The following is a 19,256-nucleotide window of genomic DNA, read 5'->3' as shown; positions in this document are numbered from 1 at the left end:
ATGAATTGGCTTAACAGTCTTGAAGTTAGTTGTAAATTTTCACTTCCATTTCTAAACAAACAGCCATGTCTCTGGACTACCATATTTCTAAATGTGAGCTTCCCTGTTCTCTCTCTCTCTCTCTCTCTCTCTCTCTCTCTCTCTCTCTCTCTCTCTCTCTCTCTCCCTCCGTCCCCCTTCCTTCCTTCCTTCCTTCCTTCCTTCCTTCCTTCCTTCCTTCCTTCCTTATTTCTTTAAGACTACCTTTGGAGATGCTATAACTCCCTATATAGATTTGGCTGGTATTGAACTCATGGAGATCTGCCTGCCTCTGCATCCTTAATGCTAGTGCAAAAAGTATGTACGAACATGCCTGGACTGGGTGGAATTTTCAAATTGCACCCTAAGCTAGTTCAGCTCCTTTCAGCAGCAAGGAACCTCTCACTTTTAGAACCCAATCTCTGGTCGATCAAGATGGCCTTAACATGTTTTGTTAGGGGTACAGAAAACGACTTGGAGGCAAGAGGTTTTATTTGGCTTACAAATCCTGACAGGATACTGCCCATCAGGCTGGGGAAGGCATGGCTGCAGGGACAGGAAGCTGGCCTGGCAAACAGAAGCAAAGAGAGGAGAAGAGAGAAGAGAGAAGAGAGGCTATAAAACTCTAAACCCCATCTCCAGTGATATACTTCCTATAGCTAGGCTCCGCCTCCTAAAACTTCCATAACCTCTCCAACAGCGCCACCAACTGGGAACCAAACTAGAGACCAAGTGTTCAAACACAAGGGCCTACAGTGGGCATGGGGGCGGGGGGGGGGGCAAACATTTCATATTCAAATCACAGTCAGCCTTTTAGGGTCTCTTCCTTAGAGCATTTCTTACAGGAAATCTAAAATGGCCCTTTACTTCTCGCTCCTGTTGAGTTGTAATCTCCTCCCAGATCTCATCTGTCTCACAGATTTAAGATCCACGTCGTCTTCCAGATGTATTAAAGAACCTAATACGCACGCGTCACAGAGAACGATGGGGCTCCATCTTGCTGAGCTCCTGGGAGCATCAGGGCCTCACTTTAAAACTCGATTAGCAAACAGAAATCCCCATCCATTTCAATCAGCCGCCCCACCCCCACCCCACTCCCTCATCAATCAGCTGCTCCCCCCTCCTGCTCCGGGGGTCCTCCAGGGCTTTCTTTCCAAGGGTTTAAAACCTCTTCCATCTTGTGTTGCAGCCTGTTGCACAAACTACAATTCTTCCCACAAATTACAATCATCTGGAAGAAATTCTTCTCGCCCCTTTAACTCTGCCCTATACAATGTCTCAGGCAGCCGAGCCAGGAGCGCGGACACTTTAGAGACTCACCGCTCGTACCTGAAACTATGCTATATTAAGGAGAGCCAATGTTGCTGAATTTGTGGCTGGTCTCTGCTTCATTTCCACGGCATGGGTAGTGATTTTTGACAGCGTGTCTAATATAACCCATATTTGTTAAGGGGGAGAGGCATCTGTTGACCTTTCTGTTAGCTGGAGTTTCTCTGTCAAACCTTCATGAGTCTAAATTGAGCAGATTCGGGAGAAATAGTTCATCACCTTTGGGAACGCACTCTGTGATTTCTGAACACAGGTTATTTATTTAAAAAGGAAAAGTGTGTTCCAGCACTGTTACTATATCTCAGAACATTTGACAGTGCAGCAAAGACCCTTCCTGAGTTTCTCCTGGGCTCAATCTCTCTACAATTTTCTCAGTGAAATCTCTTTTTTTCCCCCTAAAACCTGTGTGCTTTCTCTTCTTTATTGTCTCAATATATTTGCTACATTTTCAAATGTCCATGAATCCTAGTCACAGATGATCTCTTTTATACTAAAAAATTCTATGCTATAAAAGGTTAGTTAAGAAAATAATCAAAACATGACTTATTTTATAACATTTATCTTTATTTTTTTAACATTTATTTTTATGTGCATGGATGTTTTGCTTGCATGCAGATTCGTGTACCACTCACTCGTGTGCCTGATATCCACTTGGCCAGGGAGACAATATCAGGTCCCCTGGGTGTAGCAGAACAGACTGTCGGCAGTCTCTATGATGCCAGGAATCAAGTCTGGGTCCTATGGAAGAGCAGCCAGCCCCTGTCACTTCTTGTTTTTAATTTTTACCTACTAAGTTGGTTGTGATGATCCATCAAAAGTTAGTAATTCATCTTCCCATTAACTATAAAGAAAAAAAGGATACGCTCGCCTCAGAAATCTTACTTCTGAATCTTTTAATTGTGGACGCGAAGACTCATCCTGAGTATAGACGGAAGCATTTCCTTTGCTGAGATCTGACAGTACCCAGAAAAGGACAAAAAGAAGTGAGACAAGCTGAGTATTCGCCTATCTCTGTTCTCTGACTGAAGATACAGTCGTGTGCAATCATCCAGATTATTATATAATTACGTTACATAATTATACTTTTTGTGTAATATGTACTATATAATCAGATAATATATATAATCTAGATGTAATTATATTATTATATAAACTGTGGATCCTGTGGATATGGAGCCTATTGTATGGGTAATATTTTGAAAGGTTGACTGGCTTACAATGGTGGTAGTGAGATCCTTAGTGATTCTTGCCTTTGACTTCAGATCGGTAGCATATTTACTTTCCAACATTACCCTTCTAGGGGTCGCTCTCTTCATTAATAATTCTTTATTCTTCTTAAGATATCTTTCAGAGGTACCTTTCCAAGGTCATTTTTTTTTATAATTTTACTTAGCATTCACATTCTTCCATACTTAGTGAGTGGATGGTGCATCTGGAAAACTCTGCCATCGATGTCCATGAATTTTCACCTTGACTTTATCAACTCGATGGGATTTGAAACCACCTAAGAGATGCATCTCTGGGTTTGTCTTTGAGGGTCCTTCCAGAGAGGATTAACAGAAGAGGGAATGTCTTCTCTGAGTGGAGATGGTGGTGGCACTGTGTCCTAGGCTGGGTTCTGAGACTGAATAACAAAAAAAAAAAAAAAAAAAAAAGTTGGACAGTTGAGCAGAGAGCTAGAATCCATCTCAGTCTGCATCCTGACATGGATACAATGTAGCCCATCATGTACTGCTCCAGACTCTGTGATGCTGCAATGGTGGACCACGCCCTTAAACAGAGAGCCTGAATCAACCCTCATTTCCTTCCTCTTGTCACGTTTGTCACAGCAAAGGAAACAATAACTAATAGAGAAAATTAATAGGTATACGTGGACGTGTTCAGGTCTAAGGGAAGTCTAGAATTTATCTTGATATAATTTAAACGTAGAATTGAAACACAAAGACTTTTAGACAGAGCATAGCATAAAATAATGTCAATAACAGTTAATTATGGCTTATTTGACAAGATGTGTACCTGGAATTGTTCTAAGTTAATAAGTTATTTAATGTTTACATTCATACTGGGGCAGACACTGTCCTGATTATCATATAATGAAAACATTTATTTCTTTTTTTTTAATTTAGAGAATACTTTATTAGTTTTTGTAATCAAACCCACGTATATAAGACCTTACATATTTAATACAGTGTGTTACCCCTGTACAAATGGAAAAAACTTAAGTTCAACATTTCTAGACCAATATGGCTGTTAATTTCTGTACAGTGCCAACTCAACACAGTAAACGGGGATACTTTTTTCGAAAGTTGACAGCACAGGTAAAGTTTCAAAAAATTCAAATTATATATCTGTATATATATATATTTATATTTATATAAAAAGACCAATAATAGCAGTGTGTTATGCATCAACAGCAGCAACAGCTTTTCCAGGTTCTGCAGTCATCTGAACAAAACTGTAGAGACATCCAGCACACTCCATTAAAAAAAAAAAGTAAAAAAACAAAACCCGAGAAAACAGCACAGTTCTGTTACTCTTGTGGTACCTGGCACCATTTTTTTTTAAATTAGCTTCTCAATCATCATCTGGAAAGAAAACATTCTGAGCAACATCATTAAAAACAGCTCTGATAAAGCACGGTCACTACTACGTATCATAAAGCAGGTACAAGCTATTTTACATCCACAGAGGTATGATACAGTACTGTCCTACATCTATAATACTAGAGGATACAATTTAAAAGGCATTATTTGAGACTTGATTCTACTTTTCCAGCAGAGGGCCCAAAGGATGGTGTGACACAGCTTTGTAAAGAAACATACTCTAGACAGGATTTCCTTTCACTAGTGGCACAGTTCTAAGGATTCATTCTCTCCATGAATGTCAGCTAAAACCGTTATTAAAAAAATGAAATATCCCTAGAACAAAACCGTATAACCACCGGATTCACATGAAGATGACCTAGTGGAGACAAGCTGGACCTCACCTTACCAACAAGCTATCAAATCTGTTATGTTTAAACAGTGAGACCTCCAAGGAAGGAGATGCCAAGTAGTGCTTCAAAGCTTTGGACCACAATCAAACACAGCATCCTTTTCAACAGAAGCAGAAGCTCATCTGAATATGCTCATGGATGCTGATTCAACCAAATCACCATGTTACAAAAATAGCAAGCTGCCATAATAAAAAATAAGGCTCCTCTATCCAGCACCAGATAGCATCATTTTACTTTCAAGCCTAGAAATTGCACACTTGTATATAAACCAATCGAAGATGAGGATTGAGAGTTCATCTTGGTGGATTTTTCCTTTAATGAATATGAAGTGTCCTTCCTTATCTTTTTTGATGACTTTTAATTGAAAATTGATTTTATTTGATATTAGAATGGCTACTCCAGCTTGCTTCTTCTGACCATTTGCTTGGAAAGTTGTTTTCCAGCCTTTCACTCTGAGGTAGTGTCTGTCTTTGTCTCTGAGGTGTGTTTCCTGTAGGCAGCAGAATGCAGGGTCCTCATTGCGTATCCAGTTTGTTAATCTATGTCTTTTTATTGGGGAGTTGAAGCCATTGATGTTGAGAGATATTAAGGAATAGTGATTATTGCTTCCTGTTATATTCATATTTCGATGTGAGGTTATGTTTGTGTGCTTTCATTCTCTTTGTTTTGTTGCCAAGACAATTAGTTTCTTGCTTCTTCTAGGGTATAGCTTGCCTCCTTATGTTGGGCTTTACCATTTATTATCCTTTGTAGTGCTGGATTTGTAGAAAGATATTGTGTAAATTTGGTTTTGTCATGGAATATCTTGGTTTCTCCATGTATGTTAATTGAGAGTTTTGCAGGATACAGTAACCTGGGCTGGCATTTGTGTTCTCTTAGGGTCTGTATGACATCTGCCCAGGATCTTCTGGCCTTCATAGTTTCTGGCGAAAAGTCTGGTGTGATTCTGATAGGTCTGCCTTTATATGTTACTTGACCTTTTTCCCTTACTGCTTTTAATATTCTTTCTTTATTTTGTGCGTTTGGTGTTTTGACAATTATGTGATGGGAGGTGTTTCTTTTCTGGTCCAATCTATTTGGAGTTCTGTAGGTTTCTTGTATGCCTATGGGTATCTCTTTTTTTAGGTTAGGGAAGTTTTCTTCTATGATTTTGTTGAAGATATTTACTGGTCCTTTGAGCTGGGAGTCTTCACTCTCTTCTATACCTATTATCCATAGGTTTGATCTTCTCATTGAGTCCTGGATTTCCTGTATGTTTTGGACCAGTAGCTTTTTCCGCTTTACATTATCTTTGACAGTTGAGTCAATGATTTCTATGGAATCTTCTGCTCCCGAGATTCTCTCTTCCATCTCTTGTATTCTGTTGGTGAAGCTTGTATCTACAGCTCCTTGTCTTTTCTTTTGATTTTCTATGTCCAGGGTTGTTTCCATGTGTTCTTTCTTGATTGCTTCTATTTCCATTTTTAATTCCTTCAACTGTTTGATTGTGTTTTCCTGGAATTCTTTCAGGGATTTTTGCGATTCCTCTCTGTAGGCTTCTACTTGTTCTTTAAGGGAGTTCTTTATGTCTTTCTTGAAGTCCTCCAGCATCATGATCAAATATGATTTTGAAACTAGATCTTGCTTTTCTGGTGTGTTTGGATATTCCGTGTTTGCTTTGGTGGGAGAATTGGGCTCCGATGATGCCATGTAGTCTTGGTTTCTGTTGCTTGGGTTCCTGCGCTTGCCTCTCGCCATCAGATTATCTCTAGTGTTACTTTGTTCTGCTATTTCTGACCGTGGCTAGACTGTCCTGTAGCCTGTGTGTTAGGAGTGCTGTAGACCTGTTTTCCTGTTTTCTTTCAGCCAGTTATGGGGACAGAGTGTTCTGCTTTCGGGCGTGTAGTTTTTCCTCTCTACAGGTCTTCAGCTGTTCCTGTGGGCCTGTGTCTTGAGTTCACCAGGCAGGTTTCTTGCAGGGGAAAAGTTGGTCCTACCTATGGTTCCAAGGCTCAAGTTTGCTCGTGGGGTACTGCCTAAGTCCTCTCCGCGGCAGCAGCAACCGGGAAGATCTGCGCCGCTCTTTCCGGGAGCCTCCGTGCACCAGGGTTGCAGATGACGTTTGGTGTTTTCCTCTGGCGTCTGGATGTGCACAGAGTGCAGTCTCTTCTGGTTTCCCAGGCGTGTCTGCCTCTCTGAAGGTTTAGCTCTCCCTCCCACGGGATTTGGGTGCAGAGAACTGTTTATCCGGTCTGTTTCCTTCAGGTTCCGGCGGTGTCTCAGGCGCAGGGGTCCTGCCGCTCCTGGGCCCTCCCCTACGGGAACCCAGAGGCCTTATACAGTTGCCTCTTGGGCCAGGGATGTGGGCAGGGGTGGGCAGTGTTGGTGGTCTCCTCTGCTCTGCAGCCTCAGGAGTGCCCACCTGATCAGGCGGTGAGGTCTCTCTCCCACGGGGTTTGGGAGCAGAGAGCTGCTGCGGGCCGGGATCCGCGAGTCGAAAACATTTATTTCTAATACAGTCTCAGGACTATATATGATAAAATAAAAGTAACTAAAGTGCATTGGCTCTCCTTCCTCAGACACAGTCTGGGTCAGGTCCTGTATCAAGATATATATTCACAGTCAAAGAATACACTTAAACAATCCTATGAAATCCAGTAGCTATTGTGATTGTCAGCCTCAGGGTACAGAGGAGTAAAAAAAACAAAACAAAACAAAACAAAACAACAACAACAACAACAACAACAACAACAAAACCCAAAAAAACAAAAACAAAACAAAAAAACCTGCAAATGTTAAATGGGAAGTGGATACATTGTAGCCAATAAGTGTCAGTTTATGCAGATGTTAACCGAGACGTAGTTACAATGTAACCTATAAGCATCAGTCTAGCATGAAAGCTTTTTATTCTGCTCTTCTGAGGGTAATGGAGCTGCTGTTTGCATCCCTAGGAACCAGACCGTGTACTGCCACTACAGGCCACCATATTACAGACAAATGTTTTTGGCTGTGCTATTGAAGTTTGAGATTACAAGAAACTTCAAAAGTGACCATTTTAGAAAAACCCTCCTCGCATTTATTTCAGAAATCCTCTCTAAAATATCAACCATTTTCTTGCATGCTCTTTGGGATTAATCCTAACAGAGGCTGTCTGCCCCGGAAGTGATGTTTTCTGTCTTTAGGCGATATTTTTAGGAATGATAGATGCGTCTAAAATCCTTTGAGGCTGAGCTTTTGCTCTAAACTTACAGGACAGGAGGTTATTTTATCTCCCCTCACTGGATCCCTTTAAGCACAAGGGGGAATAAACATTTAGCTCCTTGATCTCTTCCCTACCTAACATTGTTCTTAGTTTCCTGGCAATAATATGTTCTGTCCTTTTGCGCAAGTTATAAATTCCTTCCCTCGAACATGAAGCATGGTACATACTTCCAATGTGTGCTGAACATTCTAAAATACGGTAGGACTAAAACTTACCATTTAATTCTTGGGAAGGGCACCAGGATGCTGGTGTGATGTCTGTTTTGCATTATCGACTTGATGGGCTTTAGAGACACATCTGGGAATATCTATGAGGGAATTTTTGAACAGATTTGACTGAGAAAGGAAGACTTAGTCTGAATGTGGGTGGCACAGTACAGTCTTTAGTGAATTATTTAGTTTGTACACAGGGTTCCAGGGGACCAGAATGAATGGGAAAATGTGTGTGTGTGTGTGTGTGTGTGTGTGTGTGTGTGAGAGAGAGAGAGAGAGAGAGAGAGAGAGAGAGAGAGAGAGAATATGAGCAGAGTGCTTACAATAATTTCTATCTGCTTCCTATTTGCAGAATGCCTGTCCGGCCATTAAAGGTGACATCACTCAAACCTTGAGCCAAGATAAATCCTTATTGCCTAAATTTACTTTGGCTCTTTGTTTTGTCACAACCAGGAGAAAATTAACTATTGATATTAGTTTAAAGACTTGATGTGTGCTGGAGTGATGGCTCAGCAGTTAAGAGTGTGTACTGCTCTACATGAGGACTTGAAGTCTGTTCCTAGCACCAAAGTCCGGCAGCTGTGACTCTAGTTCCCGTGGCTCTGCTGCCCCCCTGTGGCTTCCATGGGAATCTACATATACACATACAAATATGCACACACACACACACAAACACAGAGAGAAAGAGAGAGGGAGAGGGAGAGAGAGAGAGAGAGAGAGAGAGAGAGAGAGAGAGAGAAACAGTCACTTTTAAGAGGATAGATGCTAAAAAAAATCAGCTATTTAATGTTATTCTTTTAAGAAAATCTATTTGGACATACTTCTCTGACTTACCGTGTCTTAGTTTCCTTCTTGATCAGACATGAAAACACAGATGCCTTCTTCGTTGAGTTGCTAGAGGATTAAGTATAATCATAGAAACCATATAAAATAAAAGTTAGAAATGTAAGGTTTGCCCTGTATAGACACTGACAGGTAAAGAAGTGGTTTAGTCTGCATTCTCAAGGGACTTCCACTTAAAATTCGATTTTATATTTCTTGCGAACTGACCTGTGCTTGCATTTGACTCTGGAAAGCCGTAAATCATGTCCCGCCACAGGCGCATAATTAGATATCAAGGGAGAAACCACTCACTGCTCCTGGGGAAAGGGATATTTTCTCTCCTGCCTCACCCTAATTTAGGTTATTCAGTCACATCATTTTGGGCTCACGACAGGGTTTTTTTTTTCTGTATCCATGTACTGCATGCCCATGAGAAACCTCCATCAGCGCCATCAACAAGGTCATTGATCAAACACACAGAGGAGTGGAGTCCAGGACAGAGCCTGTGGCGATCAGTTAGAGCATTCCATTTGGGGACTCATTTGCTCATTCTGAAATCCACCTAAGCACACTCGCTCGCAATATTTCTTAATTTTGTTAATAGGATACCGTGGGAGATATTTGAGGGAGGCTTATCTAGATCTGAATGTCTATTACCGATTTATAGCATTATCAGTCTGGTAACCCCATGCCAATTTTTTCTTTTGAAATAAAGACAAAATAAGCTCATTTGAGAGCAGTTATTCTTGGCTAACCCACAGGACTCTGGTAATTATTATCTTTTCTGAGGCCTCGCAGACACCTTCTGATGACTCCCTTATATAACCTAAGTAGGTGTTAATGGTAACTTGCCTTCCATCCTTTGGAATCCTGCTTCACTTTGAAGGTGGAAACTTTTTAATTTCTGTCACCAACCCCTTCTCCAGATCAACTGCTGAGGCAGGTGATGACAGCTTAGAAGTGTCCTTCACAAACTCAGCTCTAATTTCTCAAGGTCTCCACACTTGAAGCATTTACAGACAGCCCTGAAATCACCTCGTCTAGTTTTCTCTCCATCACACTTTGGGGATTCTCTGGCCCTCTCTAGGTAAAACTCCTACTTGGGAAAAGTTGGAAACAAAAAAAAATCTGTTGTTATATTATGCAGTCTTGGTATGTTTGCCTGTTTGTTCATTCCTACCTTTGCATTTATGCAACTTCTCTTTTTTTTCTGAAGCTACCTTTCCAGATTGTTTTTCTGAGTCTGTGATATTTGGGAGTTTCTTTAAACACAGATGTTTCTTTTGTATGTCCAATCAAAATTTTCTATAAATATATTCTGAATACCTATCATTCCCAGGTATTATTCTAGGGATTGAGAATATAATAACACACACATATGTGTGTGTGTGTATACATATATATATGTATTGCACAAAGACACAGACACACACACCATACTCAGACATGCACACACTATACACACAGACAGATGCACACACACCATATCACACATACATATCCTACACACACAGACACATGCATACACATACACACACCATACATACATATACCACACATACACAGATACACAAACACACACACTATGCACACTACACACACATACATATATCACACAGAGAGACAGATACACACACACCATACCACACATACATAGATACACACACACACACACACACACACACACTTTGCCTTTTAGACCGGACTCTGTGGCAAGTCGTTATTTACTAAAATTATCACTGCCATTTTCCTTCCTAAGGGTGGTTTCCTTTTACTATGTTGAGCTTTGGGTAAATAAGCATCAGCTTGCCCTTTTGAGTTGTCTCTTTGTAAATTTTATTTATTTTTTAACTGTGTGTATATGTGCTCGTCTACGTTAATACGTGTATCTGGTACTAGAGGTCAGAGCTCTGTGGACTGGGATTGAAGATGGTTTTAAGATGCCCTGGGATGCTGCACACCCAAACAGACCCTCTGCAACGGCAAAGCAGCAGGTGATCCTAACCACTGGGCCATCCCTCCAGCCTCCTGGATTGTCTTTTCAATGGAGTCTTGGAGTCTTGGGGCTATCATTAGCATTTCCGAGAGATCGTTACTGAAACTGGGGGGTTTGAATACCTATGTCTGTATTGAACTATTTCTGATAGCGTTTCTGTCCTGCGGTTTTTCTAAGGTGTCATCAAATTAGAGAAAAATACTGCATAGTGGGCTTTATTTTCATTTTTGCTTATTATGATTATTATTGTGGTTATTGTTGTTATGGTTTTTAAAGAATAGATCACGGATAGACCGTGCTGGTCTCAAACGTGCTATGCAGCCAAAGACCCACTCTTTTGTATGGTTCCATTACCGTGCATGTTTTTTTTTAAATGCATTTATTATAACAGGAGATATTTGCCGACTCACAAAAATCTTTATTTAGTTCCTAACAAGCTGTGATTTATTACCTCTCTTGTCTGCACGCGGTCGTGTGGTTAATTGCTAATTTTCAATGCTATTGTCTTCTAGAAATAACCCTGCACTGGTCTCGGGAATCCTTGTGGTGTGGACTTGGAGCATGCTCCAGTTTCCCCTTGACCTGGCAGGTAAATGTCTTCCTGTCTGTGTAAATAAATAGAAAATCTTGACTCTTACCTAGAAACCATACTAGCACAAAGGGGGAAGGGGACTGAGGTCGTGCTTCCATAGCCTAGTGATGGCTCTACTCCGACTTAGGAATAAGGTTGATACTCAGGAAATCCAAGTGTAGACTCACGTTGGTGTGGGGTGAACTTAAGATACATGAGTGTAGCCAGGTATGATGACATGTAACTTTAATGCTACGATGGCGAAAGCAGGAGGAGCAGGGGTTCACACACATCCTTGCCTACATAGCAAGTTTGAAGTCAGCCTGCTCTATAGAGAATTCAGTTTCCAGAAAGACCCCCCCCAAATTAATAATACTAAATACTTGAGCAGTTAACTACCCTGCTTTATATTCAACCCAGTTAATACTTCTATTACTTAGTGTCTCTAATCCTGCAAAAATTAGTTGAGATAGGTGCCTCAATTTTTCCATCTGTGAAATGGGATGACCGAGCAGTTCAAGTGATGACTCATTAACTCAGTGAGTGCCTAGCGACCTGGCAATGTGTAGTCTCCATATGTTGAGCCAATCACATTTTGAGACCCACGTGTAATGTAAGAGGAACAATTTCTAGCCCCAGCATAGGGAATTAAGATTTCCTTTCATGGAAGCTCTTGCTTTTACTTTATCAAGTACATAAATCTTTAAGGGTTGACAAGAAGCAAACTGTTGGGGGTTGGGGATTTAGCTCAGTGGTAGAGCGCTTGCCTAGCAAGCGCAAGGCCCTGGGTTCGGTCCCCAGCTCCGGAAAAAAAAAAAAGAAAAAAAAGAAAAAAAAAAAAGAAGCAAACTGTTGGGCTGGCCTTCCTTATTAGTGATTTTTTTACAGCTGCAGTTTCGTCCTACAGTATGGTACCCACCAGCCACACACAGCTGGATGGGTTTGCATTATGTCAAACCAAAGGAACAACTCTTCAGTGACACCGGCCATGTTTTACCTGCTGCTTTGCCTATGTGGCTCCCATGGTGGACAGCAAAGATACAGAACTGTTTTACAATCATAAAGCATTCTATTGATTGGTGTCAGCTAGGAATTGAGCCCTAACTCATTGGCATGTTAGAGAAGTGACTCAGGAATTCCTCTCCTTGGTGCTTTACTCTTGAGACGCCCCAGACTTTTATAATTCTTTTCCTTAGTCTATTTTATTCTTTGGGACATTCTCTCTGATGACTTCAGGGTGAAGAAAAGTCAGAATAAATACGTTTTGGCATCCACATTAATAGGTCTTGAGAACATTTGAGGTCTTCAGTACCCACTTTCTTGTACAAAATGTTTTCCTGGATAGGTAGATAGTCGCCTGACTTTTTTCAAGTTAGGAAACCAAACAAACAAACAAAGAACAAAAGTGAACAAAGAAACGAAGCACAGTTTGGGCATGGCAATGTATTCTTTGAAGAAAGGGGCAAATAGATCTCTGAGTTAGAGGCCAGCCCGGTCTACTTTGTGAGTTCCAGGCTAGCCACAGCTACATACTGAGATCCTTTCTCAAGAAGAAAAGAAAAGGAAAGAAAGAAAAAAGGAAAGAAAAATACAGTCCAATTACAGATTAATAGTCGAAAATAAATATATGCAAACGACTTGCAGGGGTTGTGCTGAAGTAAGCTTTAGGAAATACCACGGTATCTGTTACCCATCCAGAAGCCAGCCAGCTGTCACTCTGATAGACTCCATCCTTTAGATATTGAATAGTATTACCCTTAGGGGGTCTGCCAGGAGGAATTTCCTGAGCATAGCTTCATAGGAATGACACTAACTGACCTTATGTTTGTCTTTCATGGTCATCCACTTGCCTCCTATCTTGTGGTTTACAGACTTGCTAAGAAAGTTTGTATTCAAAAAAAAAGAAATGTTGCAAATGTGCAGAGGTGACAATTCTCTGCAGCTGTTTGAAAAACAAAGACCAAATGTGGCTTCTGACTAAACCCGCTATTGTACTCTCTAACAAGCAGTACGCTGCGTTCACCCATATCAAAGCTCTTTCATGATATTTGCACGCTCTTGCTAGATGGAGACATCCTTTGTTGGGCAACTCCAAATGGGCGGCTTTATTCTTACAAAAAGGATTACTTCCTACCCTTGACCCTGAATTAAATTTACATCTTGGAAATTAAAACAAAAGTCTCATCTGTTGATGGACTCTCCTTTTGTTCAACCGGGGGAAAAATACCCTATGCAATTAAGCTCAGTCTCATAAACTGGGACACAAAGGCAGAAGGAATTGGGACCAAATAAAATAATGGCTTTTATTCGGGCTCGCACACATACACGCACCGTCACCAACATTAGAAAAAATATGTTTAAGCGTGAGTTAATTTGAATTTGAATTCTAAGCACTTGAGTTTTCGCAGCAGAACTGGCCCACGAGGTTGAGTGAAGCAGTACTTAGGGACAATGTAGAGAAAAAGCATCTGGAATGGTCTGTGCTGGGAACTCTACTGTTCATATGCTGCACTTACCAGTCAAGAAAACCACTCACCTGCCTCCCCCAAGAGGAAGAATGAAGGAAGAAGCTGAACAGAAAGGGAGACAAGATGTTATCCTAACCGGAAAACAAGCCAATGAGTAGACCCCTTAGGATTCATGCTATCAGGGGCTTTCAAGGAAGAAACTAAAACGCCTGGAGGTTTTATAACATGGCCAATATCTCAATGCTAGAGAGCAAGGGAGTCAAGGGAAGTGTCAGGCTCCCTGACTTGAGGCCCTGAGCACAGCTTTCTATAGCAAACTACCAAACACACACGCACACACGCACACATGCACGCACACACGCACGTACACGCAATTTCCTTTACACCTCCCTCTCTACAGTCTCTTTAATGGATCATTCCCTACAGGGAGGCTGGAAGATGGATGCTAAATCTTTAAAGTGGATGGAACCACGTTACCAGGGTGGGACTGAGGTGGAGAAATGTCTCCTGTTCCTCTACACTAAACTGGACTCCCTCCTTCACAACCAGACCACCCCAACGATTGTCACATGCCCCTCCGTTTTGCATTTCAGAACGTTAACCGTTGTTTCTTCCATTTTTTTTCCAGTCCAGTTGAAACTGGTATGCCCCGCCTCAGTGAAAGCCAGGGGCTTCCTTAGGGTTTTCCTGTGCCAGTACAGTGCGGATCTATGGGCCATTGGCCTTAGCTTCTTCATCCAAGATGGCCCCTTCCTTGTGGTGCGCCTCGTCCTGATGATCTACTTCAAAGTGATCAACCACATGTTGGTGTTCTTTGCTGTGAAGAATTCCCTGGTGATGGCTCTTCATTTCTACCGGCTTGTGGCTTTGATCATGGCTACCCGTGATTTCATGCAAGATCATCCAGAAAGTCCCAAAACGGAGCACAGTGGCCCGGACCAGCCTTCTGAGAGTGGGCCCAGTGAATGGGAGGACACCTCCCCGGAGGCTCTGCCTTTGCGAATCTCACCGGTCACCTCTGAGGAGTCTTACCCGACAACGCCTTAGTTACTGTTTCTAACATGCAGCGGCAAGGCTTGACTCCTTCCCTTCTTGTAGACTGTTTCTCTTCTTACCCCCGCCCCACGTTTGCATACAACATTTTTTTTTTAAGGAATCAACATGAAAAAGATGATCTTGTCTCAAAGTCAAAGTACTGCTCTAGTTTTTCATCTGAGTGGAAGGAACTTTGACAAGTGGCTGTCACTATAATCTTCTGCTTCGATAGTGGACATTACACTTCTCTGGGAACCATTCTGAGTGATTGGTTCTTAATGAATTGCTTGAAAAGTTGTAGGCCGGACATCATAGCAACCCTCCAATGACTTAAGGCAGACATTTGCCACAAACTTCCCTATCTCTTGTTCTCCCTGGTTGCCTAATAGTACAGAAACTTTTGACTGGCTAGACTGTCACTCTCTCATCTGAGGCTTTCTGCAATGTCCCTCTGACATTAAAAAAAAAAATGTATACTCAGTGAATTCTGAGCAAAGGAAAGGAAAATGTTCTTAAAATCAACTTGCCATGGGCTAGAATCCGGGAACTAGCACGGCTTAGCTTCCTCTGTGGAGAAAAATAGCTGTGGTAGCTGCACAGGCCTTTACAGGAATCCCATTCTCCTGGACCAAGGTGCCATTCTGTGTTCTTAGAGCATTGTGATGGCTTTGGGCTTGGGTAGCACAAAGTTCACAACAAGTCACTTGGTTTCTACCAACTTCGTAGCCAGGCGATATCAATGAGACACCTGCAAGTCACACTTTCCACCTAGTACAATTTACAGGACCGCTGGTATTTAAATGCTTGGCTACCCTTTTCTTCATTGTCAAGGTGAATCATGTGATCGGGGTCCAAGGAGCAGTAGCATGCCGTGATGAAGGAGTCTGAGGCCCTTAGCGTTACCATGGTTTCTGGCCGCTGCCAGCAGCTGCTGCAGAAGCAGCGACAGTAACAGAGATTGGTGTAGGGCCAAGGAAATGCCATCACTGGCCCCAGCTCGGTTTCAGGAACAAGTTAGTGGAAGGTGGTGCCAATCTCATGCCTCCATGAATGTAGGGAGTTGCTACAGGCCACCCTGGGGACTCATGGTGGCTTCATTTCCCATGAATGGAATAGTTTTTCTCTTCCACAGTGCTGTACATTCTAGGTGGAAATGACTCCAAGCCTTTGAAAGTAGCTCTTTCTTTGAAATACATGGTAAAAATGTGACTTATGTTATTTTAGATCTAAAATTGCAATGTTAGAGTTAACGGCACCAGCCAAGCCATACTAGAATCCCCAGAAAGACATTTATTCATCAAACTTCCTAGATTGAAGATGACCATTAGACAATCAGTTGGGACAATTATTTTTTTCAAACCTATGAATTTCTGGTATAGTATTTATCCAATATGTTTGATAACAAGTTTTATAAACAAATTCTATTTTATACAAAACCACCACTGTCTTTCTAGTCATTTCTACTTCCTTTTGTTTTAATACTGTCATGGTTGTAAAATGTTCAGCAAACAAATGGAATGCATTAGTAATTTTTCATAATTGGTGTATGCAAGCTAAGGTCAAGATTGTATTTACGTAAGTGAAGAATGTGACAACTTTTAAAGATGCATTATTCAAAGTTCTTGGCAATGACACTCAGGGACATGTCCCATGGTTAAGAGCATGAATTGCTCTTGCAGAGGATCAGAATTTGTCCCCATCTACTCCACGGGTTTTACAACCACTTGTAGCTCCAGCTTTGGGGGCTGCTTTTAGCCTCCGTGAGAACTAACTGCATTCATGTATGTGTGCACTCATACACAGAGAGATTTATTAAAAGTAATAAAACTATTTTATAATAAAAAAGTCAGTAATGGGATGCAAACAAGAAAAAGCAATACTACTTCTCAAACTGCCTCAGCCACCACTAACTGTGCGGGATGCTTTGTGTTGAATACATGACATATATGTGCCCCCATAACATACATGTGCCCCATGACATACACATTCCCCTATGACATACATGTGTCCCAATGACATATATGTGCCCCTATAACATATATGTGCTCTTATGACATACATGTGCTCCCATGACAGAGATGTACTCCTATGACATACATGTGCCCCTATAACATATATATACCCCTATAACATATATGTGCTCCTATGATATATATGTGCTCCTATGACATACCTGTGCTCCCATGACATACATATGTCCCTATGACTTATATGTGCCCCGTGACATATATGTGCTCCTATGACATATATATTTTCCTAAGACATATATGTGTCTCTATAACACATATGAGCCACTCCTTACTTCCTGATTGCTCACAACATATTTTTTTGTGATTTTCGACCCCCTAAAAAACAAATACTGAGCCTTCAAAAATAAACCATCAAGTAGTATGACTGTTGCAGGAATAATTTTAAGTGCTTTCAAATCTGAGGCTTGGCTTGGTTTCATGAAAGTCTTTCTTAGGTTTCAATAAAGTATTTGGTAATTAGCCTTCTTCCTCAGGCCTGTCCAAAATCTGGCTTAACTTAGAATGCCGGGAAGTCAGAGAGCACCCAGGACCGGCTTGGTAATTAATGGATGGTCAAAAATAGACACACGGTCTTCAAGGCTCTTCCAGGAAAATCTGCTAAAGACGGCATTTAACTCAACGGCAGTGTTTCCATTTCCTTATGCTGGCTGCTTTGATCATAGGAAAAAAATGTCTGTTTGCTTAGTCTAGGTTTTATCTCTGATGAAATGCTAAAAATATACTCTGTTGGCTGTTTATAACTATTACTGCTCTTTTACCCTGTAAAACTGTATGTTTGTATTCTAGGCTCGTGCACCTTGTAATGTTTTTAGATATCCAAGCGTTTGTCATAAACGGAACAGAATATCAGTCATCTGCCTTACGTCAGAGTCTTGAGACTTGCTTACATTCCTAGTGAGATAGCTTAATCACGTAGGACAAAGACTCCATCCTCTGTTGCTAGCCACAGGGCATGCCAAGCCTCCCCCTGACATGAGGGGACTGCACTTGTAGTTTCTGGAGCCGTTGCTGACTGATTAAAGTGCAAACAAATATTCTTCCTGCAAGCATACTCTTCCACTGGTGGGAAAGCCTGGCGGTGACCATGTTTACACGATGCCATGCTAACACAACCTCAGGACCTCTTAGAGCTTGTGAGTCTAAGTGTCACAATACTGTGTTTAGGATGAGCATACTTCTCTGTCTTTGATTACTCCACCAAGTTTGGTTGATGTTGTAAAAGACAGTGTTAGACTCCGGAGGCTTAAACTTGTCAATATCACATTGGGAGCTTCCCGGGAGAAGCGTAAAACTATTCTGCCATTGGCTCTGTTATCCCACAAGACCTTGAAGCCATGAAGATATGTCTGTGTGTCGATAGGATGGATTCACTACAGCCACCCTACCTCTTTGTTCAACGGGAGCTGTGGGGAAGAACACCACGGAGACGTGAATCTATTAGGAATGCCACGGTTCCGGCATTCAGCGTGGACTCTAAATCGTCTCGGTTCTTTCCCATGAGGAACTCTTACCCAGATTCTCCAGTTAAAAGGAAGACGAACTATTGAGACTCAGCCTATAGACCTCCACTCCACAGCTTCTTAAAATAGAAGGGAAAGGCTCACAGATCAAAGAACCTTGAATTAGCAAGATGAAAAGACACCGTTGGTTCTTCCCCCGTTTTCTTATCTTCCGTTTTGCCTTTACTTAGAGGGACTTTTGATCCGTCCTCGGACATCTCTGAACTTTCAGAATGGCGAGAGCAGCTAAACAATGACTAAAGATTGAGCCACCAAGGACTTGTATTTTATCAGTTTTTGTCTTTGAGGTCTTCCTTACTGCAATAACTCGTGAGCCTCTTTTCTGTGAATATTTCTAGATTTTGCTGGGACAGGCCTTTCTGTTTTATTACGGACATTAAATATTTGTGTACGGCTTTCTCCCAGTGCCTATTTTTTTTCCCCTTTGCCTACTTTTTGTGTTTCTCCTCTTCTACCACAACTCATTTCCTCCATGGTTTTTAAGTTCTGTCTTAGTGAGTAAAACTGATCTATTCAAAAGACGATTAAAGTGGCGTTTCCAACCAGCCAGCACAGAATGACCAATTTTATAAATGATGTTGGGGAAATGTTGCTACCCATCTGGAAAACATAAAGTGGTATTTTTATCTCATGAAATCTATAGAAATAAATTCCAGATGGATTAAATCTCATCGTTGTAAAATGAAAACTATAAATATTGGATGGAAATACGGAATGGGTCTTGAGCATGTAGGGGATGGGCAGCATTCTCTGAAGTAAGACCTGGAACCTAGAAGCAACTGACTGGCAGCCATTTCTACGCCAACGTCTCACATTTGTGGTAAAATGTGTCATGGACATACCTCTTAGGAAACTATAAAGACCTAGCGTAGTCAAGAAATAGAAAGGGGGATGAGCCAAAGGTGTATTTATTCATAAAAGGTTGAACATTTGAAAAATGCTAAAGGCTATATAACAATTTAATATCTACCTTGAAAGTAAATAAACTTAATAGCATGTACAGGCAATCAGAATGCAAC

The 19,256-nt window shown here is 41.3% G+C and overlaps 1 protein-coding gene across 3 annotated transcripts in view; it reads left to right on the top strand.

Annotated features, from left to right (window-relative positions):
* Tmem26 (transmembrane protein 26) overlaps positions 1–18,786 on the top strand; it is a 53,199-nt gene extending 34,413 nt beyond the window's left edge. Inside the window, exons 6-7 of one of the 3 annotated variants that reach the window (XR_005497258.2) lie at positions 11,126–11,202; positions 14,281–14,310. Coding sequence is in view for 2 of the 3 variants with exons in the window: in XM_039098744.2 (XP_038954672.1) it covers positions 11,126–11,202; positions 14,281–14,699 (496 nt within the window). In the remaining variant the exon portion in view is untranslated. Of the gene's footprint in view, positions 1–11,125; positions 11,203–14,280 lie in introns of all 3 variants that reach the window. The other 2 variants (XM_039098744.2, NM_001107623.1) reach the window with 2 other exon arrangements.
* Positions 18,787–19,256: the final 470 nt, after the last annotated feature.

Source organism: Rattus norvegicus, chromosome 20 (genome assembly GCF_036323735.1).
Source record: "Rattus norvegicus strain BN/NHsdMcwi chromosome 20, GRCr8, whole genome shotgun sequence".
NCBI lineage: Eukaryota > Metazoa > Chordata > Mammalia > Rodentia > Muridae > Rattus > Rattus norvegicus.
Note: the sequence above shows the minus strand (reverse complement) of the source record. Positions and strands in the feature narration are given on the sequence as shown.